The 24,779-nt window shown below is 36.5% G+C and overlaps 1 protein-coding gene and 1 non-coding gene across 10 annotated transcripts in view; both read left to right on the top strand.

Moving 5' to 3' along the window:
• AP1G1 (adaptor related protein complex 1 subunit gamma 1) overlaps positions 1 to 24,779 on the top strand; it is a 98,524-nt gene that overhangs the window by 61,324 nt on the left and 12,421 nt on the right. For 8 of the 9 annotated variants that reach the window (XM_081512560.1, XM_081512557.1, XM_081512562.1 and 5 more), the window contains 13 exons: positions 2,676 to 2,817; positions 4,680 to 4,776; positions 5,902 to 5,978; positions 9,093 to 9,188; positions 9,643 to 9,723; positions 9,923 to 10,021; positions 15,237 to 15,292; positions 16,348 to 16,461; positions 19,337 to 19,477; positions 20,719 to 20,773; positions 23,054 to 23,176; positions 23,347 to 23,436; positions 23,729 to 23,856. In XM_081512560.1, the coding sequence (XP_081368686.1) occupies positions 2,676 to 2,817; positions 4,680 to 4,776; positions 5,902 to 5,978; positions 9,093 to 9,188; positions 9,643 to 9,723; positions 9,923 to 10,021; positions 15,237 to 15,292; positions 16,348 to 16,461; positions 19,337 to 19,477; positions 20,719 to 20,773; positions 23,054 to 23,176; positions 23,347 to 23,436; positions 23,729 to 23,856 (1,299 nt within the window). Of the gene's footprint in view, positions 1 to 2,675; positions 2,818 to 4,679; positions 4,777 to 5,901; positions 5,979 to 6,819; positions 6,829 to 9,092; positions 9,189 to 9,642; positions 9,724 to 9,922; positions 10,022 to 15,236; positions 15,293 to 16,347; positions 16,462 to 19,336; positions 19,478 to 20,718; positions 20,774 to 23,053; positions 23,177 to 23,346; positions 23,437 to 23,728; positions 23,857 to 24,779 lie in introns of all 9 variants that reach the window. The other variant, XM_081512564.1, reaches the window with a different exon arrangement.
• Positions 16,740 to 16,825, top strand: LOC145516001 (small nucleolar RNA SNORD71). The gene has a single exon (XR_014061187.1). It is a non-coding gene; the product is annotated as a small nucleolar RNA SNORD71 (small nucleolar RNA).

Here is a 24,779-nt window from a genome sequence, read left to right as displayed (position 1 = left end):
TCTGTGTGTGTAATGAGACCCAGCCAAGCCCCAAGTGAATTTAGGAGAGAGCTGCTAATAGTTGGGAATTTATCTGATACTTCAAGTTTAAGTTCAGTCAAAGGACTTTGGATCATTCCGTTTTGTAAAATCTTTTAATGAATGGGTTTTTTATTTGTGAGGTTTCTTGCTTTTTGTTTGTATTATAGGGCATCATAGTGTACTAGCAGTTTTTCTGTTTAATGATGGCATGTTTACCTCATTGTTCATTGGTCCAGAAAAACTTTTAAGACATTAATGATCTTGGACTTAAATCTTTAAAAATCAGACACAGTATTTTAAGAGCTTGCATTATACAGATATTCTTAATCAGTAAAAAATGAATGAAGAGTTAACGAAATATTTTTGGGAACTAGGACCATAATTAAGTTAAACTTTATTAGTAATTTTTGTCTTAAGTATTCAAATTAGTAGAAAGTAGCAAACCTGACTGACACTTTCCTTTTGTTTCTTTTCCTTTCTTTGTTCTTCAGGGAAGATAAAAACCATTTATTGGTTCATTCAAAATGATTGTTAATGAAACCTTTACAATGTTGACAGCAGTACATTTTGTTATGAAATATAAGCTATTTTCCAGAACAAAAACAATTCAGAGAGAAGAATGGCATTATTTTACACTTTTGTAAATATCTTTAATATCTAACCTAATAGAATAGGTTAGATGCTTGTATTTGCTTCTGTGTTCATTTTCTTATGTTTTGGTTGAAATATATGAAGATCTAGCCTTTCACAGATAATGTCATTTGAAAAAGGAAGAGGACTTTAATAGCCTTTCAGATAACTATGGATAATCTTCCATGATACCATACCAAACCCCACAAGTGGTAGTTTCATTAGGTTAGTGTAGAATCTGAAACCGTATCAGTGAAGTTTGGTTGCTATATTGAAACCCATTCATACAGTTTGACTCTTTTGCATAGTTTTTAAACATCATGCTTAAGGCATTTGGAGAAAATTGGTTCACTGAGTTTTAGTGTATTAACAGACTGTCAGGTTCATGATGGCAATACAAATATTCCAAAATTCTAATTTTCACTTTCAAAGCTTAGGTTTATCATTGGCAACAAATATTGTCACTTGTTGCCCTTGAAGTGATAGGCTTATTTGGCTCTTCTTCCAGAAAATGTTTGCCAAATAACCACATCTTAATAATTATAATTGTTATTTTTCAGGTAAAAATGATGTTCATTTTAAAAGCAGCTGGTTCGTAGTTTAGCTTGCAAATGAAACAGATACACAAGCGTTTTTCTCTGAGATTGTCACTTATTTCATTATGCATCAGAAGTACTTCATGCATACTTTTCATTTTCACACAGAACATTAAAAAATGTGCACTGAAGAGTCAAGGTATGAGGGAGTTCCTTGGTGGCCTAGTGCTTAGGATTCTGGGTTTTCACTGAGGTGACCCAGGTTCAATCCCTGATCAGGGAACTTGAGATCCTACAAGCTGCATGGCATGGCTTAAAAAAGAAAAAAAGTCAAGGTATAATTAAGCTAGTCATTTTTACTGCTTTGTCATGAGTGACTGAACAGCAGACAACAACAAAATGGAGAGTATTAAGTGAAACTCTCTCCCTCCTCTCCTTCTTTCACTGTAAGTGGGTGGCAGTGAATTCAGTGACTGGTAATACAATTTGGTGCCTGTTGATTTATGCTAATGTGCCTTAGTTTTTCCTATTTGCACTATTAGTGCAAATGTCAATAAAGCTGAAAAATAATGAGTTAGTATCATGAAAGTAGTTTGTATCTCATGGACCCCCTGGAACAGTCCTGGGAACTTCCAGAGATTCTCTAATCACCGTTTGAGAACCACTGAACTAAAGGATTTTAAAGTACTCTTAAAGCTGGTAGAAGTAGCATAACTCAACCTAGGAATTCAGCTTCTGCATAGTAAGAGTTGATTATAATATATAAATGCATTTACTATTCAAACTTTTAATACTTCTACTTTTCTGAAAATACTTCCTGGCTGGTTTGGAAATAATTTTATGCAGTAGTCATTGCCTGTTAGAAATAGAATTTTTTGTTCTCTGTAGTACTAGATATTGAGCCTCACGATAATATCTACCTAGTTTAAGATGGTTTAATTAGCTGTTCTTTTAGTTACTGTTTTTCTTCTTTTGAATAAATAAAAGTAAAAATTAATATCAAGGTTAATACTATACCATAAGATCAAAGATTTTAGTGTTTCTGTTGTGATGTTTGTCATCTTAAATGCTCTAGCAGTAGAGATTGTGTTTTCTAAATTTTTTTTTTAACATTTTGGTTAATATCTTACTTTTTTGTAGTTAGTAGTGGAACATATTAAAATCTTAAAAGATACAGTTGTGCTTCATATTCTGCTGCTAGTAAAGAAAGTTCTTTGGGCATCCCACGGATAGCATGTTTTACAGTTTCTGTTATTCGTGGTGTTTGGAAACTCTGGGTTGCAAGCATGTAGAACGAACTGTCAGTTTACTGCATTGTAATTTGTATTAATAATAAGGTTAGAATAATTTTTTTTTTAAATTATCCTAATATTTTCCTTATGAGAGAAATCATGAATCATTCAGAGCTGTCTCGTTCGATTGTGAAGCTTCTTCATTGGGAGCACCGGGCAGGGCATATTCATTTCTGCCGCCTTCTTTCTTTTGCAGTGATCTCAATCATAGCACACAGTATGTACAAGGGCTAGCACTTTGTACCCTCGGCTGCATGGGGTCCTCAGAGATGTGCAGAGATCTTGCAGGAGAGGTAGAGAAACTCCTGAAAACCTCCAACTCGTACTTACGAAAAAAGGTAACTTTCCATGGAACAGAATGTCTGTGTTTGGATTAGGCGGTATTATGGAGAGAAGGCACATTATTCATTTTTGAAAGCGCAAGTGATAATATAACTTTCTTTGTGCATTAAATGTGTTTCAAACGACTGTATATGAATCAGTTGTTCATAAGTCAAAATCTATTTTTTATACTAATTTTGGAGGTGATTTTATTACTATTTAACTCTCCAGTTGGTAAGTGATTGTGAATACTTTAATTCTCTTAATTCCTCACTTTTCAAGAAAATTATTTATCAACAAACAAATAGATGGCATACCTATTACTTCCTAAGTTACCTGATTCTAACCAATGTTAAACGAAGTGATAATGAACAGATTGTTACAAATTTATTTTAGTGCCCATGCCTTTGTATTAGGGCCTTTGAATCTTGGAAGTGCAGTTCCTTGGGACCTAGAGAATTATTAGGGAATGATTTAGAACCTCCTTCCTAAAATTGGTATATCTAAGTAGAATAGTAATGGAAGATAGCAATCTTATTCTCTTATCTGCTTTTATATGGTAGTATAAACATTTTGTTGTTACTTTATTGTGCTTGAATCTTAAAGCATAAACAAGCGGTATAAATTTAGGACTGTAGAAGTGAATGACATAAGATCGTCTGATTGTCATTGACTGTGCTTCTCCATTTAATGGTGTGAGACAAAGCTGTTAAAAGGGCTGAGCTATTTTCCAGGATCATGTGCTGCTAATGATGCTGCTGCTGCTGCTGCTAAGTTGCTTCAGTCGTGTCCGACTCTGTGTGACCCCATAGACAGCAGCCTACTAGGCTCCGCTGTCCCTATAATTCTCTAGGCAAGAACACTGAAGTGGGTTGCCATTTCCTTCTCCAATATAGGAAAGTGAAAGTGAAGTCTCTCAGCCGTGCCCGACTCTTAGCAACCCCATGGACTGCATCCTACCAGGCTCCTCCGTTCATGGGATTTTCCAGGCAAGAGTACTGGAGTGGGTTGCCATTGCCTTCTCCTGCTGCTAATGATGGCTGTAGGCCAAAGCCAGTCCTATCTCTTAAAAAATGTATGGGCTGCTCTTGTTCAGAAAGATTACATAAAATATCCCTGCAGATTAGGAAAAAATTGTTTTCCTCAACTGTAGCATGGGAAGAATTAGCTGAACTCTTTCCTTATTAATGTGCCTAAATTATGATATTCAATTCCAACAAGTAGTAGTTACGGTTCCTTTGCGGGGATCGGGGGAGAGTAACTGAAACCAGTCTTTGAATGTCCCTTTCTTTCCTGTGAACAAGCGAGGGCCATCTTTTCTTCAGTAGAGACTGGCTAACAGAGAGACTTAACTAAGATACTGAGTAACTTTCAAGTGATTTTCTTGATTTCAGTAGAGGGTGAATGGAGAAAGTATAAGTATTATTAAAAGTAGCAGCAGATTTAAAGCATCTGCAATATATGTATCTTTCACCTACATAGTGTTTTTATAAAACCTTTTGGTTTTCTTACTCAGAAGAATGATGATCACAGATGGAGTCTTTATTTTTTAACTTTGCAAAGCTGCAGATAAATTATATTTGGCACAATTGGTAAGCTCATGTTAACAGATGGTCTGGTTGAAAAAAGTTGTTGTCGACTTATTTGGTAATATATGACCAAAGAGACAGGTGAGTTAGAAGTTCTCATTAATGCAATAGTATAAATTGGACAGCCCTAACCAATTAATAACTAATAAACCTGATGATAATCAGATCTATAACTCCTTTCTTTTTTTGTGTGTAGGTGAACTGGTTGACAAGGTTCTTTTGTTTGTAAGATTGATTGTCCTGACTTTAATTGAAATAAATTTTTTGTCCTTTTTATATTTTTTTTGTAGGCAGCACTTTGTGCTGTTCATGTCATCAGGAAGGTTCCTGAACTTATGGAGATGTTTTTACCAGCAACAAAGAATTTGTTGAATGAAAAGAACCATGGTAATGTGATTTGGATGCACTCATGAAGTACTGAGGGAGAAGGGGAGAGAAAATAGTCGTCAGGCAGTGTTGGCCTCTGTCTCACACAGTGGACTCAGCTTTCTGCTGTGCTTGGACACCTTTTCCAGGAAGGGCCAATGGGTTGAATGTCTCTTCTACTCTCAAATCCTAGTTTTGTAATTAGAGATTGATTCCTTTATAGTAAGCTTGTTTTTCATTTCTGGTCCCCTTTTATTGTATCAAAAATACTATATTAACTAATACTCAGTGTAATTGCAAATGATCCTAGGCTTGATTTTCATGTGTGAAACCTTTTGACTTCTTGGCTTATTTCTTTATCTCCTTGCAGTTGTAGTGTAAGATTTGTGAAACTCTTTGTAGGTTACTTGTAACAGGAATTTGTAATGGGTACTCAGATATACAAAACTTCTGAGGCATTAGATGGAATGTATGTGGCTGTTCTTTACTGAACATTTTATTCTTGTTTTGAATTGAATGAAACAGATTCTGAGTGAAGAAAATTCTTGTGTCCTAAATGCTAAGAGAAAAAATGGTAACATGTATTTAATTTGATCAATTCAGTCCTCTGCCTAGAAGACTCAGAATGTACTTGTTGAATAAATGAATGTCTAGGGCACATATTTAGTGTAATGTATGTGATTCTTTTCACTCACTCTTGAACAAACAAATTTACTTTGTCATTCATGACTATATTTTGTCTAGAAATTTAAAATGTTAGTAAGATTTTTCTTCTTGAAGTATCTTTCAAAAATCAGCTAAGAGCTTACTAAATCTGGAGCAGGTGATATCCAGTTTATGTTGACTGAGCATGTCTTTATGGATATTCTCAAATGGAGAGGCTTGTGCGTTGGATGTCATTTTTAAGCAATTATTTTGGCCACATAACTTTAGAACATTCTGATTTGACTCAGATCATCTGTGTTAAATCAGCAGGTATCTATTAATACCTTCTTTGTATTCACCTCAATGCTTAGATTCTTGGGAGATTAAAAAACAAAAGTAGCAGCTACCTTTTTGAAATTGACCTTCAGAACTGAAAGCCCTGTGCTATGAAGTTGAAGAATACAGCCTCATTTTTAGTTTTCATTGGCTCTTTTCTTTCAGGTGTCCTTCACACTTCTGTAGTCCTCCTCACAGAAATGTGTGAGCGAAGCCCAGACATGCTTGCACATTTCAGAAAGGTAGGTGCCATTCTGTATATCTAAGCCTCTGTTGATTGAAAATGATTTTCCTAAAGTACATGATTTTCTCACTTAGGAATTTTCTTTTGAAGGAAAGGTATGGAACTGAGTAAAGAACTTAACCAACCCTTCTGTGTGGTAGGAAGCCAGCTTTAGGCGTGTAAGAACTGGCAGTAGTACAGTGTTTCTCCTTTCATAATAGAAGTCTTCTCTCGTTGGCAGACGTACTGACCTCTCAAGTGCTTTATCTACTGTTTTCACATTGAAGTTAGGAAATGTAACCTGAGGTCGAATTACAAGCAGGAATTGTGTGTGTGTGTGTGTGTGTGTGTGTTTAAGGCAGGTGATTTCTTGTTGTTTTTTTTTCCCTTAAGGTGAAAACTGCAAACTGAGATTTGACATTACTTTTACCTAACATAGGGTCCCCCACTGTTCGTTTTACGCTGTGGTGACTCCAGTGGTGGATGTCTCTAGCTTTCTGAAGTCCCTCCCTCCCTTTCTTAGAGCATTCTAGAGTGGAAATTTTTGTTTTCTCCACTTACTTTCAGAAGGCACTAGTAAGCAGGACTCAGAGAAAGACTGTTTTTTGGGTAATTACATGCATTCAGTTCCTTTTATAGGATGCTGACCACTCCATATATTGGGTTTACTTTGTACTTTAGATCTAACGAAGCTCTAATAGCAGCTCTTTGGGAGGGGGTGTGTGTGCTTTTTTCCCCCCCTTAGATGGTCATGTCTTGATTAAATTATTATAAAAACAGTATGAGGCCCATATCTGTCCCTAATGCTTGCTTTGTATGTTTTGTTCCTGTTGTCTGTTTGGAATCCTGCTGTATGTTAGAATGAAAAGGTAAGAATTAACCCTCATTTAGATGGTGCATGCTGGCATTAGATCCTTAGTAGCTTTTGTATCCATCCACAAATGTGGCTTAAAAAATATACTAATGCTGAATCTGTGCTTAATACTGTGTTATTTGTCATAGCATTTTTGGCTAACTCCTTAGTCCAGATTTTGTCTTGTCACTTAAACTCCTGACTCCACAGTCAGCCTTGGATTTCAGTTGCAGCCTTTCCTGATTTCTAAGCCTCCTTCTCCGCCTTTCCTTTATCTTCACCTGAGAAACTTTGAGCAGTTTCCCAGTGGCATTGGTGATGGCAGTCCAGATCAATTTGGAACCAAAACACCAAACACTGCTTTTTGAAGTAGATACACTTTAGAACTGTGTTTGGGTAACTTCATACTTTAAAAAGCTTCATACGTACTTCTGAACTTTCAGTTCAGGCTTTGAGCTTTAATTTCCTCCTGACTTGCACTCGATCTTGCCTTGAAGTTTTGGAATGTTAAAAGATTTTTGAGATAGAGTGGGTGGGCATCAACTGATTTTCATGGCTGCAGCTTTTCCCTTTGTCATTTTATTTTGTTTCTTTTGTCATCAGTTTTAGTAACTTGCTTTTTTGTCTGAAAAATAAAGCTTGGTTCCAAGAATTTGTATGCTGAATACTTAGAGATATTTATGCTTTTTGTCCCAGGATGCTGTTATGTGGTGTGAGCTTAGTAGCTGAAGGAAAAAGAACTTTTCTGAGACAGAAACCAAATTTAAAAAAATAAGGAAGAATGTGTGTAGTACAAAAAAGTAGACCATTGAGAAGTATGCAAGGCAAGCTACTTTTTAGTGCAGAGCTTGGTAACTAGATGGTCCCAGTTTTATTACATTTTAAAGCAGTTTATACAGTTATATTATTCTGACTTCTAATTGAATCTGTCCAGAGTTGACAGATTTAATGAGGATTCTGTTTAGAATTTACAAGTCATTGTAAGCTTAGATTTGTTTGAATCTTGGAGTTGTCCAAATTAGATTTTTGTTTAGGAGGTGACTTACGAAGTGCTTAATCCTGAAGTGATATGGCCAAACCTATTCACACAGATTATGTTGTCTTATATTCAGCAGTAGACTTAGTGTTGTGTTTTGAGTGCATTCCGTGGGCCCAACTTGGCTTTTGTTTCAGTCTTGATCCCCTTAGAGAGGAATCCAGATTCAATGAGAAAAAGATAATTGAGTTGTAGCAAAGTTGGGGCTGTTCTGCTTGCCTCAAAGACAGGTAAGATTCAGTTTGGATTCAGTTTGCTTTGGACGGTTCTTAACGTTAGGTGATTAGAGTTGTTTATATAGCTAAATTGAGTTTGTAGTTGGAGACTGGAAAGATTCTTAATTGTGGCAAACATTTTGAAATGGGGTTTTAATCTTAAATGATTGATCAGTGGAGTGCAATAAATAATAGTATTTAAAGCATTTTTAAGTTCAGCTTGGCAATAAAATTGCCTCTGCTGTGTGTCGTCAGTCAGTCTAATGGACAGAGTTAAAAAAGAAGGGCATTCTGATCATAAGAAATGTATCGTTTCATTAGTAAGATAAGATAGGCAACAAATATATGATTAGGTGCTGAAATTAAATTTACCAAAAATTGTGTCCTATGAGTTAAGAATAGGACAAAAACAGCATTCATGGCCTTGTTGTCTTCCTCGGGTGAAGGAGACAGTTTTTCATGTGTCTTTTCCACTTGGTCAGTGTTGGAGACTTTTGTATTCCCTGTTGTTTATTGGGAAAGGATATAACTAGCCATATATTAAGAGGAGAGAGGTTTTTTTTCCCTCTATTTGAGATCGTTTGTTTTAAAACTATAATTTTCATAAAATTACCAGAGTGTTGGATGTGGTAGCATTTTATATCCACATGTGTTGGATAGATTAAAAACTGAACATGTTTGTGCAACCTAGGTGTGTCAAGTCCCATAGAAGTCCCCATAGGCATCTGTTTTACTCGGTTCTCATAGGCTTTCTGACCTACTGTTATTGTATGCATATATAACTCTGGAGTAAAAATGTCTGGTTTGGTTTTAATTCAGATAACATACATACTCGTTCTTGAGTTCTGGGCCAGAATACTTCTAAGTTATGTCTGTGAAACATCAACAATATACTAGGATATTGTATCAGTAGAATTTGCTTGGACTCAGACTCTTGAATCTTTTTTTTTTAAGCCAAGTTAACCTCTGCCTATTCCTGAGAAATTCTTTGATGTTCACTGTTTTTTGATGCATTTCTCTTCCCTGCAGCTTGTGCCCCAATTAGTTCGTATTCTAAAGAACCTCATCATGTCCGGATATTCACCAGAACATGATGTTTCTGGGATCAGTGACCCCTTTTTGCAGGTGAGCTTGAAAGAAAGTTTAGGATAGATGATGTATTTTGGAATAAATTTTTCCTTCCTCTTATGTTTGTGTCGGGTACTTTTGGTAGTTAATTGGTTAAGCTAATTACATTAATAAATGAATAGTGACACAGTTCTGTATTAGATTAATAGGATAAAATTATATTTGTAATAGTCAAATCATATACCACATAGAAATATGATTTTCCAATATGATATAACACTGCAGGTGGTGGTATCCTTTGACTCATGAAGTGTAGGTTGTCTAACAGCTTCATTAAGACATGGAACCATACATAACTGCTCTAAAGATCATGTTTAAAATTCTTCTGTTTGAATTTTGACTATTTCTATTGGGATCTAAGACTTCATTTAAGTTATTTGAATTTCAAATCAAGCAAAGTTCCTTTGTGCTAGACAGAATTTGTTGATGTTTGTCATATTTTGCACATTAGGTACGAATTTTGCGGTTATTAAGAATTTTAGGACGAAATGATGATGACTCAAGTGAAGCTATGAATGATATATTAGCACAGGTGAGTAGAACAAAAACTTGCATTTTTGTAAAAACTCATTTTAGTATAGCAGGGAGCAGAATGATTGTGATTATATGGAGCAATTTTTATTTGTGTTTTCTCATTGGTGGCTGAAAACAATCACAAAATATCTTTTGTTACCTCTGGATGTTTTTTGGAAGCATTGTTTTGTCACGTAACACCTTCTGTGTCTTTTCAGGTTGCCACTAATACGGAGACTAGTAAAAATGTAGGAAATGCTATTCTTTATGAGACGGTTTTGACTATCATGGATATTAAGTCAGAGAGTGGACTTCGAGTAAGTTTTTAATCTTTACTCTAAACATCTTATTTTAAAATAATTGACTTGGACTTTGGAAATTAACTTTAGGAAAGAATGATGCAGAATGTATATTTTGGTATCTGAAGTATCATCCTCTCCACTGAAGGATTTAATATTGATTATAATAGAAATTGGAAGATTTTACGTATGGATACATATATAGACAATGTTGAATGAAGGAACCGTCTCAGAATAAGCTTTTGTTTGGAGCCATGATTTAAGTTGGGCTCATTAACTTCAAACAAGACGACAATATATTTGAGTTAATTCATTTTTCTTAAATATTTATTTTTATTAAAAAAATGAACACATAAAAAAAATTCAATACAAAATGGTATCAGTTCAGTTCAGTCGCTCAGACGTGTCCGACTCTTTGCGACCCCATGGACTGCAGTATGCCAGGCTTTCCTGTCCATCATCAACTCCTGGAACTCATCAAACTCATGTCCATCGAGTTAGTGATGCCATTCTGCCATCTCATCCTCTGTCGTCCCCTTCTTCTCCTGCCTTCGGTCTTTCCCAGCATCAGGGTCTTTTCAAATGAGTCAGCTGTTCACATCAGGTGGTCAAAGTATTGGAGTTTCAGCTTCAGCATTGGTCCTTCTAATGAATGTTCAGGACTGATTTCCTTTAGGAATGACTGGTGTGATCTCTTTTCTGTCCAAGGGACTCTCAAGAGTCTCCTCCAACACCACAGTTCAAAAGCATCAATTCTTTGGCACTCAGCTTTCTTTATAGTACAACTCTCACATCTATACGTGACTGCTGGAAAAACCATAGCCTTGACTAGATGGGCCTTTGTTGGCAAAGTAATGTCTCTGCTTTTTAATATGCTATCTAGGTTGGTCATAACTTTCCTTCCAAGGAGTAAGCGTCTTTTAGTTTCATGGCTGCAATCACCATCTGCAGTGATTTTGGAGCCCAGAAAAATAAAGTCTCTCACTGTTTCCATCGTTTTCGCATCTATTTGCCATTAAATGATGGGACCAGATGCCATGATCTTGGTTTTTTGAATGTTGAGTTTTAAGCCAGCTTTTTCACTCTCCTCTTTCACTTTCATCAAGAGGCTCTTTAGTTCTTCACTTTCTGCCGTAAGGGTGGTATCTGAGATTATTGATATTTCTCCCAGCAATCCAGCTTGTGCTTCATCCAGCCTGGCATTTCACATGTTATACTCTGCATATAAGTTAGGTAAGCAGCATGTCAATATACAGCCTTGATGTATTCCTTTCCCAGTTTGTAACCAATCTGTTGTTCCATGTCCAGTTCTAACTGTTGCTTCCTGATGTGCATACAGGTTTCTCAAGAGACAGGTCAGGTGGTCTGGTATTCCCATCTCTTGAAGAATTTTCCACAGTTTGTTGTGATATACACAGTCAAAGGCTTTGGCGTAATCAATAAAGCAGATGTTTTTCTGGCATTCTCTTGCTTTTTCTATGACCCAGTGGATATTGGCAATTTGATCTATGCTTCCTCTGCCTTTTCTAAATCCACCTTGAACATCTGGAAGTTCACGGTTCATGTACTGTTGAAGCCTGGCTTGCAGAATTTTGAGTATTACTTTGCTAGCGTATGAGATGAGTACAATTGTGTGGTAGTTTGAACATTCTTTGGCATTGCCTTTCTTTGGGATTGGAATGAAAACTGACCTTTTCCAGTCCTGTGGCCACTGCTGAGTTTTCCAAATTTGCTGGCATATTGAGTGCAGCACTTTCACAGTATCATCTTTTAGGATCTGAAATAGCTCAACTGGAATTCCATCACCTCCACTAACTTTATTTGTAGTGATGCTTCCTAAAGCCCACTTAACTTCCCATTCCAGGATGTCTGGCTCTAGGTAAGTGATCACACCATCGTGGTTATCTGGGTCATGAAGATCTTTTTTGTATTGTTCTTCTGTGTATTCTTGCCGCCTCTTCTTAATGTCTTCTGCTTCTGTTAGGTCCATACCATTTCTGTCCTTTATTGTGCCCATCTTTGCATGAAATGTTCCCTTGGTGTCTCTAATTTTCTTAAAGAGATCTCTGGTCCTTCCTATTCTATTGTTTTCCTCTATTTCTTTGCATTGATCACTGAGGAAGGCTTTCTTATCTCTCCTTGCCATTCTTTGGAACTCTTCATTCAAATGGGTATATCTTTTCTTTTCTCCTTTGCCTTTAGCTTCTCTTCTTTTCTCAGCTATTTGTAAGGCCTCCTCAGACAACTATTTTGCCTTTTTGCAATTCTTTTTCTTGGGGATGGTCTTGATCACTGCCTCCTGTTTAGTGTCACGAACCTTCGTCCATAGTTCTTCAGGCACTCTTGTCTATCAGATCTCATCCCTTGAATCTGTTTGTCACTTCCAGTGTATAATCGTAAGGGATTGGATTTAGGTCATACCTGAATGGTCTAGTGGTTTTCCCTACTTTCTGCAATTTAAGTATGAATTTGACAACAAGGAGTTCATGATCTGAACCACAGTCATCTCCTGGTCTTGGTTTTACTAACTGTATAGAGCTTCTCCATCTTTGCCTGCAAAGAATATAATCAATCTGATTTTGGTATTGACCATCTGGAAATGTCCGTGTGTCGAATCTTCTCTTGTGTTGTTGGAAGAGAGTGTTTGCTATGACCAGTGTGTTCTCATGGCAGAACTCTATTCACCTTTGCCCTGCTTCGTTTTGTACTCCAAGGCCAAATTTGCCTGTTACTCCAGGTGTTTCTTGATTTCCTACTTTTGCATTCCAGTCCCCTATGATGAAAAAAACATCTTTTTTGGGTGTTAGTTCTAGAAAGTCTGGTAGGTCTGCATAGAACCGTTCAGCTTCTTCAGCATTACTGGTTGGGTCATAGACTTAGATTACTGTGGTATTGAATGGTTTGCCTTGGAAACAAACAGAGACCATTCTGTCATTTTTGAGATTGCACCCAAGCATTTCAGACTCTTGACTATGAAGGCTACTACATTTCTTCTAAGGGATTCTTGCCCACAGTAGTAGACATAATGGTCATCTGAATTAAATTTGCCCATTTCAGTCCATTTTAGTTCACTAATTCCTAACATGTCGATGTTCACTCTTGCCATCTCCTGTTTGACCACTTCAAACAAAATGGTATACAGGGAGGAAAATGTCTGCCTATTGATTTTATGTTTAGACTTAATTCTTCTAGTCAGAAGTATGGTTACCATTTTCTAATGTACTTTTTGGAATAATATTCTATCCATATTTAAACATATCTGTATGTGTGTATTTGTTATCTTCCCCACTTTTAAAACCTTTTTATTTAAAATAATTTTAGGCTTATAGATAAGTTTCAAAAACAGTTCAGAGTTCTCATAATACCATTCACTCAGCCTCCCCTGATGTTAACATTTTGTTTACCTGTAGTGTAATTATCCAAACTAAGAAATTAATATTGGTTCAATACCATTAATTGATTTGCTGATTTTATTCAGATTTTACCAGTTTTTCTACTGATGTCCTTCTTCCTTTCCAGCACCAATCCTTGATCCCATGTTGCATTTATTGTCATGTCTCCTTAGTCTCCTCCAATCTTGACATTCCCTTCATCTTTCCTTGTCTTCTGTGACAGTTTTGAAGAGCACTGATCAGTTATTTTGCAGAATATCCCTGAATTTGACAGTCTGATATATTCTTATAATAATTAGTTTGAAGTTATGCTCTTTTGGCGAGACTAACCCAGAAGTGTTGTGCCCTTTACAGTTGCATATCAGGAGGTACATGCTCTCTATTTGTCTCATTACTGGTGATTTTAACCTTGATCTTTTGGGTAAGGTGGTGTCTGCTGTGTTTCTCCACTGTATAATTGTTATTTTCCCCTATGTAATTAAAAATATTTTGGAGGAAACACTTTTGACACTATGCAGATACCCTGTTCTCAAACTTTTGCCAACAAATTTTAGTATCCGTCTGAGTATCTTTAACAGATTTTTGGGTGGTGCGCTAATGATAACTTTCTATTCCCTCATATTTTCTTCTTTAAATAATTGGAATTCTTCTGTAAGGAAGAACTCTCCCTCAAGTGTTTATTCATTCTTTCAACCATTTATTAATATAATGATCACTAATCCATTGCTTTGTGAGAAACAAATTTACTAACTACACTACAGTATTTGGGTACAGTTCTTTTGTCATCTGGGTGGTTCTGTACCTCATGCTTATCATGTTAGATGAAAACATTATGTTGGAGCTAGTTTATATTCACGTATAGAGACCATTCTCATTTTAAAAAAGATTGGTGGAATATGCATAACATAAACTCTTATCATTTTAACCATCTCTTAACTCTGTAGTTCAGTGCATTAAGTAAGTACATTCACACTGTTGTGCAGCCAACACCCACCGTTCATCTTCAGAACTTTTTAGTTTCCCAAACTGAAACTGTGTGCCCTTTAAACAATAATTCCCCATTATCCCCTGACCCCAACTCCTGGCAACCACCATTCTACTTTCTGTCTCTGTGGCTTTGCCTATTCAGGACATTTCACCTAAATGGAATCAAATAATATGGGGTGTTTGTGTCCGGCTTATTTCACTTAATATAATATTCTCAAGGTACATACCTGTCATAGCATGTGTCACGATTCATTCTTTTTAATGGTTGTATAACATTTCATTGTGTGAATGTGCCATAGTACATTTAGGAAAATTGCTATTAATGAACACTCCTATCATTTGTGATTACAGATAGTGTTGCAGTAGATATTTGTGCATACGTTCAAGTATATATGTCAGCTGAATTCCTAGAAGTGAAATTGTTGAAGCAGGGGATATATTTTCATTTTGTAGTTTTTAATTATTTATTAATTTTTTTGACTGTGTCATGAGGCATGGATTGAACTCGTGCCCCCTGCAGTGGGTGCTCGGAGTCCGTACCTAACCATCCAGTGGATTCCTTATTTTTATTATTTATAGTTATTGCCAAATTTCCCTCCAGTGAAGCTGTACCAATAATATTTTCTTGCTAGCAATATAAAAACTTTAAAACAATCTTGCAGCTTTTACTGTTGAAATAGAATATGATTTTAAGAATTTGCCTTCAGAGGTTTTTTTTGGCTAGCAATCTGTAGAAGTGCCGACTAAACTACCACCTTTAAATAGTTTGCACTCATCAGAGGCCAGGAAATGATCCTTAAACAATATAGATGTTTGATTTTCTTAAATTCTTAACCTGTGCTGTTTTTCTGTAGGTCCTAGCCATAAATATCCTGGGTCGTTTCTTATTGAACAATGACAAGAATATCAGGTAAGTAATCTGGAAAATATCTTGTATCTGGCTATTATAAACTCAGTGTGTTCATGAGTGACTTTGCTCAAGATCACACAGGTAGAGTGACATATCTAGAACTTCAACTCAGGATTTTTATTTTTAGTCTAATCTTAAAACTGTTTGATAAGAATTTGAGGATTTGCCTCATGAGTTAATTTTTAGTCCTATTTATGCTTTACCTTTAGGAATCAGCAAACTTTTTCTGTCCAGGAACAGATGGTCTGTGTTATAGACTACATGGGCCTTAGAATCTCTTTGGCAACTACTCAGCTCTGCCACTTGGTGTGAAAGCAGCCACAGACTGTGTAAATGATGAATATGGCTGTATTGCAAGAAAAATTAATTTACCAAACCAGACAGCAGAGGGCTGTTCGGCTTAATTTGCTGACCCCTGCTCTCAATTAAGAAGAAAAAGAGAACATTTCAGTTGCAAACCTAGACGATGTTTGTAAACTCCAGCTACTTTTAAAAAGTGAATGAATTTCTCAGTGTTATGTTTTAATTCTTTCTTATCATGTTATAATTGAAAAAAAATGTGGGATTAATCATTATGGTACCCTGTATTATCTTCTCCTTCTGGAGGAATTTTTTATACTTGGATGGTAAATTCAAAGTTTTGTAGGGATAGTTTTGGTACTGGTATCAAAAGCAGAGAAAATACAAATGGTAAAATTGAAATAATTTCCTCTTGCGTTTTGGGGCTCAGGCAGCCTGAAAAGGCATACTGTATGCTTATTTTGTTGTGCTATTTGAAAGAGTTTGGGAGAATCGAGTCCATCACTTTTAGACGTTTAAATGAACTTGACCATGAATGCAAATCTAAATCCCAGGCTTCTGGTTGTCACAGCTTTTGATTATAGTGTTGTTTATGGCTTCACAGCATTTCCATTTTACTAAGTCTGTTGTGTCTTTTAAATATTTAACCATGTATGGTTTTCAGTAGTCATTGAACATCATCTTTGTCATTAAGCAGAGAACTATCCTGAATTTCCCATTTTAATTCTGTCCTTCTGCAACTTTGTTTCATCCAGATATGTAGCTTTGACATCTTTGTTGAAGACTGTGCAGACAGATCACAATGCAGTACAGAGGCACAGAAGCACTATTGTGGACTGTCTAAAAGATTTGGATGTCTCCATAAAACGGTAACAGATCATTGAAAGTTCTGTGACCCCCCATCCCCCATCTGATAACTTTGTAATAGAGTTTTGAGAGGGAGAATGTTGGCATTTATGTATTTAGTCATTATTTTGACCGAGTAAATCCTTTTTTTCGAAAAGGATTAGCAGGGAGAAGTTTAGATCAATGAAAGAGACCAGTAAGGAGTACTTAAGTGCACCCTGAAGTTACCCTTGGTTCTTTGTTAGATAAAACAGGTGCAAGTAGGCTGGGCATACATTTACTCATCAAAGGTACTGTGTTCTGTGTGCTGGAGGATGAAGATACAGAGTGATCCATCGGCTGAGTGTTCTATCACTATGCTGAGACTCAAATGGCTGACAGCACACATTTTCTCGCGGTACTTATGCCTCAAGATACTAGAGGCAACCTGTTAAAACTGTGCATCTGGGAATGACTTTTAGGCAGCACATAGGCCTTTTAAAAACGAAACTTGCAAGAGTACAGCTGATTAACACTGTTGTGATGGTTTTAGGTGAGCAGCAAAGAGACTCAACCATACATATGCATGTATCCATTCTCCCCCAAACCTCTCTGCCATCCAGGCTGCCACATACCATTGATGTGGCATACAGTAGGACCTTGCTGGTTACCATTTTAAAATACAGCAACGTGTACATGTCGATCCCAAACTCCCTGTCTCTTCCCCCATCTTCTTCTCTGCTGGCAACCATAAGTTCATTCTCTTAAGTCGGTTTCTGTTTTGTAAATAAGTTTATTTGTATCATTTGTTTTTAGATTCTGCATATAAGGAATGTCATATGATATTTCTCCTTCCCTGTCTAACTTATTTTACTCAGCATAGGACTTTGAAAGACATATATTTTTTTCCTTGATCAATTAACTCTACTGGTCCTCATCTTAGAATAACTACATGTTTGTAAAACCTAGTTATAGTAGGCTTCAATGAACTTTTGGTTTACTGTTCAAACCAGAAAAAATTTAATTTGAACTGATCTCTGAAACTATTCATTTAACAAACATCTATTGAGAATTGAGTTCCTTTTATTTGGAGAGAACAGGTGTTAAGTGCTTGGGCAAACTAAAAATAAGACCTGGTCTCAGTAATAATGACTTTTATATAAAGCTTTGTGAAGGATTTATAAGCACCCTCTCAGTTGGTTCTCAGAGCAAGCCAGTAAGAGAAACTAGGCAATTACTTCTCTCTTCAGTTAACAGATTAAAGTACAGTCCCAAAGGAATCGAATGACTTAACTCTAAAGCTTACTCCTTGAACAAGGCAGACCTTGGAATAGAAATCAGACTTTCTGACTCCTATTGTATTGTTTCTCTATAGCTCTTGACTGGGCTTTGCATTTCAAAAGTAAAAACCTGGGTCTTTTGACAGGTTATATAGCAATAGCAGCTAAGACTCTGGAGCCAGAAGGCCTCATTTCAAATTCTAGCTCCGCCCTTAATTCACTTGGTCTGGTTACTTAGTCTTTCTGTGCTTCGGTTGTCTCCATGTACAATATAGATACAAGAGCACCCACTTCAGAGATTATGTGGGATTAACTGGACTAACATATGTAAAGCACTTAAGCACTGTATAGGAATTAGCTATTATTGCAGTTCTGTAAGGATTGAGTTTTTGTTGCTTGTAGATTAAGATGAAAGTATTTTCAACTTATTAAATTGGTATTTTTGAAAGTAAATTATATGCCATGGTTTGACATTATTGACCAAATATGAAAAGATGCGTGTAGTAATTATAACTTCTATATGTTAAGCATATCCATATTTACCTTGGTTGCCAAATTTGATAGGCAGCTACTTGTTATTGTTGTTCAGTCGCTCAATCATGTCCAACTCTTTGCAAGCCCATGGACTGCAGCACACTGGGCTCCCCTGTCCTTCACTATCTCCCGGAGTTTGCTCAAACTCATGTCATGGTGATGCTATTATAGAAGCTCCTGTTTGCTCTCATAGTGCATCTTTTTTTCCTTTTCATGGCTCTTACTGTCTTTTTTAGTTTTTCTTTCCAGCTTTATTGGTATATAATTGTATGAGTCTAAGATGTACATCACATTGCTTTGTCACACTTCATTGCAAAATGATTTTCACACTAGCGTTAATTAACTCCTGCAGCATATCACATAATTACCATTTCTTTTTTGCGGTGAAGATATTTAAAATCTACTCTTAGCAGCTTTCAAGTATATTAATACATCATTATTAACAATAGCCATTATGCTGTACATTAAATCTCCAGAACCTGTTTATCTTACACGTGGAAGTTCATGCTCTTTGACCAGTATCTCCCTATTTTTCCCACCCCACAGACCTTGGTAACTGCCATTCTAGCTGTATTTCTGTGCATTCAGCTTTTTTAGCTTCTACATATAAATGATATCATACAATATTTGTCTTTCTCTAACTTATTTCACTTAGCCCTCAGGGTTTGTTTTTGTTCTAATCACCTGTATACCTTTCGATGTATGTTACATCATCTTTGGGTTGAAGTGGATGTAGTAAAAGAGTTTGGTGACTATATATCACATTTTTAACTGTTGATGCAGAGATGGTATCTTTGAGTATTAATTTCTTTGCCTCTCTTTTTGAGCCTTTTAGGTATTCTAAATTTCAGCTTCATAGAATAGACTGTTGAATCCAAACTGTCTTTAGTAGTGTGTATCTTTTGGGAATTTTTGAAGAAAAGCATTGATGAAAGTTCAAAATAACTTTGTTAACTTTGGTTATCTTGTGTGCAAAGATTGGGATTACAAGATCACGCAAAGACATCAATATATCCATTGGTGCTTGTTCAGGGACAACATACCTGGGTCTTTGTTTCATTCCTACTATAAATATCATAACTTTTTTTTCCTCCCTCCTTGGAAGGCGTGCAATGGAATTGAGTTTTGCCCTGGTAAATGGAAATAATATTCGAGGCATGATGAAGGAATTACTTTATTTTCTGGATTCATGTGAGCCAGAATTTAAAGCAGACTGTGCATCTGGAATCTTCCTTGCTGCAGAAAAGTAAGATTTAATTTTTACATTCATTGGTAAAAAGTGCTTGGAACTTTTTGGAAAGCATCTTTAAAACATGAGAGAAATGTTGTAAACATGTTTAAACATGTAGCATTTATTTCAGGCTTCCCATTAGAAATTGGGTTTGAGAAGGTCATTCTAGTCAGTATTTATGTTAAGCATTATACTAAGACCAAAATAATCCCACTTTTATAAAATCTCCTCTTGTATCTGTTCTTTAACCTGTCTTCTATGATTCCCTTTTAATGCAGAGAATAGAAAAGTTACAACATTTGAATTGTGGTTCTGTGTAAAACTTTCTGGGATGAAGTCCTCAGGATTTTGATAGTATGGTTATTTCTCCTCTTTTCACTGTGAATTTAAGGGGAGGCAAGTTCCTAGTCCTGGTGTTACCTGGGTCTGGAAACAGTGCTTTGTTCTTTCTTCTCTGTGCTCTCCTGTCCCGACTTTATGATTTGTTTTCTAAGAAAAAAACTGGAGACAGAGTCCTCAGTTCTCAATTCAGCAACTCCTATTGCAGTATTTGCATCTGAATTTGACCATGTACTGTTTCATCACCCATTGAAATGGGAATTGGTGCTGGTTTAATTGCTGGTAGTTTTGAAGGTGAAATGTGTCCAGACACAGCCGCTTAACCTGTGAACCTCAAGACTATAGGACAGGAGTTTTGAAAGTCAGTGTGTGTGTGTGTGTGTGTGTGTGTGTGTGTGTCTGTGTGTGTGTCTGTGTGTGTGTCCGTGTGTGTGTCTGTGTGTGTGTGTGTGTGTCTGTGTCTGTGTGTGTGTGTGTCTGTGTGTGTGTGTGTGTGTGTGTCTGTGTGTGTGTGTGTTTTGAAAGTCAGTGTGTGTGTGTCTGTATGTGTCTGTCTGTGTCTGTGTGTGTGTGTCTGTGTGTGTGTGTGTGTGTTGCTTAGTCGTGTCCGACTCTTTGCAACACCATAGACTGCAGCCCCCAGGCCCCTCTGTCCATGGGATTCTCCAGGCAAGAACACTGGAGTGGGTTGCCATTTCTTTCTCCAAAAGGAGCTATAGAAAGAAAGAAAGTGAAGTCGCTCAGTCGTGTCTGACTCTTTGCAACCCCTCAGACTGTAGCCTACCAGGCTCCCACATCCATGGAATTTTCCAGGCAAGAGTACTGGAGTGGGTTGCCATTTCCTTCTCCATGAAAGTTGCTGAGCAGAGCTTAATTTACAGGTTCCAGTTTTTTCACCTGTGCCATTATTTTCTCAGGTATGCACCTTCCAAACGGTGGCATATAGACACGATTATGCGAGTTCTGACAACGGTAAGTAGTTTTTTTAGGTAAGTGTATACTAAGTGCTGGATGTATCAGTTAATGAGACAGACAAAGCTCTTATTCTCATGCAGCTTATGTTCTAGTGGGGGAGATAGGAAATTCATGGGGAAAGAGGGACGCTCCTGTCAGGCAGGGAGGAATGCTGTGAAAAATACTAGAGCAGCATGAGGAACTACAGTGATGACAGAGGAGAATGGGATATGGGGCAGTGGGCCAGGTTCTTGGGTAGATCAGGGCAGGTCACTCAGAGGAGGTAACATTTGAGTAGAGAACTTGGTAAAGTGTGAGCTGTGCAAAGATTTGGGGGAAGAGTGTACAAACCAGAGGGAACAGTTGGTGTTGGAAATTCCAAGGGTAAGTAACAAGCTTGACGTGTTTGGAGAGCATCAAGAAGGCCAGTGCAGCCAGTAGACTGAGAGAGGCAGAGAATGGTTTGAGGCAGGGGTTAGATTCTATAAGGCCTCATAGGAGTTAGGATTTTATTTTGAATATGATGGGAAATCATTGGGAAGCTTTGTTTAGTTTTGTTTTGGCTGTACTGTGTAGCATGCTGGATCTTAGTTCCCAGACCAGGGATCGAACCCATGCTCTCTGCAGTGGATTTGCAGAGTCTTAACCACTGGGCCACCAGGGAAGTCAAAACCTTTCTTTAAGAAAATGCCCCAACTTTCATTTTTCCAATCAGTTTATATTCTCTTATTATATGATTATATACCTTTTCTTCTTTAGCCTGTTGATGTGCTAGGTTACATTAATTGCTTTTAAAAAAAGAATTTATTTAATTGAAGTTTAGTTGGCTTGCATTAATTGAATTTTGAAAGTTGAATCACCCTTCCATATCTGGAATAAATCCCACATGGTTGTGGTGTATAGTTTTCTTTAATACATTATTAGATTTGATTTTCTAAAATTCTAAGGATATTTGCACTTGTGTTCATGAGATACTGGTCTCTAGTTTTCTGTTCCTGGTGTTTTATTTGACCCTTGTATTATTTACTAGTGTGTTGTTTAATCTCCAAATATTCGGGGACTTTTCAGCTGTCTTTGTTTTGCTTATTTCTAGTTTAGTTTTGTATGATTTCTGTTCTTTTAAATTTAAGATATTCTTAATGGCCCAGAATGTGATCTGTCTTGATGAATGCTCCATGTGAGATTGAGAAGAATGTGTATGCTGTTGTTGAATGACATGGTCTGTAAATGTCAGTTAGATCGTGTTGATGCTTTCTCTTAAAAACGTTCTGCTTTTTCCCATTAGGGAAGAATGTAAATATCTAAGTCACACCACTAATTACCTGCTTTCTAGTGTCTTACCTTTCCTTTCTGCCCGTTTCCCCAAACTTCTCCCTCCATCTTTGTGTTTCTTAACACGAGTGGGTATCCTACCCATCTGGGATTTTTTTCTTTGTCTTTTTCTGTTTCCTCTTCAAAGTACACGTGTGTAGGCCAGGTCTTGGTCCTCTAAATCAGATCCACTCTTCTATCCAGTAATGGTAGGTTGACCAAGGTGGGCACAGCTTCCACAGTTTTTATGTCCTGTGCAGCTTGGTTATCATAATGCTCTTGTGAGGCCAAAATTTAGTTTCCTCATAGGTTAAATAGCTTTACTTTGTCTCCATGGTGGTAAATCTCAGATTCTATTTTTCAACAGGACAATAAGGAGATCATTTTTATTTTTTGAAATATGGATAATGAAATACAAAATACTTCCCATTCCTGGGGCTACATATTGGTTCTATATTTATAAACTCTTGTTTTTGAAGGACTGTTACATTTTAAAGAAATTCTGTTTTTTAGTAAGTTACCATTTATTTCAGTTTTATCTTATTTATTAAGCCTTTTTGAACTGTTCCTGTACAGCCCTTTCTCCATCTCCTGGAGCAGTGTGACTACCATAACCGGCTTGTATGCTTTTAACACCTGTGTTGAGGAGTTGTGGGAAGGAAGAGGTTGTTGTAATTAAGTTCTCAGTGAATGTATTTCTTACAGTTTTGCCTTAGTAGAAAGGGCCTTTCTTGAAATTCTAAACCTTTATATTTTAATTTTACTTTGGACAAAGAGAAGATTTTATCTTTTTATAAAACCTTAAAACTTAGAATATTCATTTAAGTAAGACTTTGAAATTTGAGCTGCTTCTGATCATGAGAATTGGAAACAACTTTATCTTGGAGGGTGTTTTGTAGTAGTCTCCTCTGAGCAACAACAACACCAGCTGACTTTTCTTATCATTACCGTGTGTTTCTTGGGGTAACTGTCTGCATTTCCTTTTAGGCAGGAAGCTATGTTCGTGATGATGCAGTTCCCAACTTGATCCAGTTAATAACCAATAGTGTGGAGATGCATGCCTATACTGTCCAGCGCTTGTACAAAGCAATTCTTGGTGATTATTCTCAGGTAAGTACTTTTACTTAAGAGGGGAAATTGCCTTAATTTTTCTGATATGTTGTTATTACTACCACTCTAGAGGTGCCTTAGTTGTGACCTTTATGGTTGGATGACCTATGATTTGTATCAATCCTTTAAAGGATAAAAATGTTTGACAAACTGTGACTCTCTTTTGACAGCAACCTTTGGTGCAGGTGGCTGCATGGTGTATAGGTGAATATGGAGATCTTCTTGTATCTGGCCAATGTGAAGAGGAAGAGCCTATTCAGGTACCCTTTGTCCCTCTTGGTTAAGAAAAGGGAAGACAGTGTTTTTGGTTTTAAGAGTAGTGTTTAATGAATTGAAGTTGATTCCTTGAAAACCTTTCAAAGAAGCAATGGCAGAATTATAGATTCATTGGAAGACTTGCTCATTTTTCAGCTGGAACCTACTGGGCCATTGTGAGATTTGAAAATCATCTTTAGGACCCTCTCTCCACCCCATCATAGTGACTTAGATTGTTTCTCTTACCTTCTGGCTGAAGAGAAGTGGGAGTGTCATGTTTCCATTTTTTCTCCCCAGGTAACAGAAGATGAAGTGTTGGATATTTTAGAAAGTGTCCTAATATCTAATATGTCCACCTCTGTGACACGCGGTTATGCCCTCACTGCCATCATGAAGCTTTCTACTCGATTCACCTGTACTGTAAAGTGAGTATGGAGAAAAAGTAGGGTGAACATGTTTTGTAATTTTTAAAAGCTTTTATTTTGGGAAATTTCAAGCAAAGGCAAAAGTAGAATAGTAAAATCAACTGCCTATACCTATTACTCCTCAATAATAGTCATCACTTCATGGTTAATCCTTATTATATCTATGCTTTGCCCCCTGTCATCCCTTCATCCCACCACTGCTTAATTTGAAGGTAAAAAGTAATGTTTTTAAAATCAGGTATCTGATGCCTGTTTTCTTTTTTAAAGTACTGAAGTTGTTTTCCCATGTAAGGGTTCTGGTTTATTATAATTTTGAGATACCTGAATTGGAAGAAAATCATTTTAGTGTTTAAATCTTTAAATTTTGCTTTTTTTTAAAAAACATTGTTTTGAATAAAACTTAATTTTTGGGTCAGTTTCCCAGCCAAGCATATTTAATACAAACTTGGTTGTCTCAGACCTTCTGCTTTTGTTTTTAATGTAAAGCCTCATGAAGAATGATATTTTTTACTGTTTAAATTGTGAAGTATAAGAATTTGATGTTAGGCAGTGACACTTTGCTTATAAAAGTCTGATGCTATGACCCTTTTGTTGATAAAAGCTTATTACTGTAAAGCTATTAAAGAAGAGAATGAACACTATAAATTTATTGTTTTGTAGCAAATAATAATTGGTACTTTTGTTTATCAAATTTTAGGGTCTGAGATATTCAACAGACAAAATCTAGCATTAGAACTAGAATAAACTCTGATGGTCTTGAGCTATCTGTTAGATGACCGTAAAGGAAAGGTCTTTTGTTTTTGAAAAATTATGTACATTAAGAAGAGTTGAACACTTCAAATTTTTAACCAGAAACCTCTGTTTTAAACAGTATTCTTTCTGCTTGTTTATGAATTTTCTTTCGGATGTTTGAATTTGTTTGT

Source organism: Giraffa tippelskirchi, chromosome 7 (genome assembly GCF_054371585.1).
Source record: "Giraffa tippelskirchi isolate mGirTip1 chromosome 7, T2T-mGirTip1v1.2.pri, whole genome shotgun sequence".
Taxonomy (NCBI): Eukaryota; Metazoa; Chordata; class Mammalia; order Artiodactyla; family Giraffidae; genus Giraffa; species Giraffa tippelskirchi.
The sequence above is the reverse complement of the archived record's forward strand: the minus strand, read 5'-3'. Positions and strand labels throughout refer to the sequence as shown.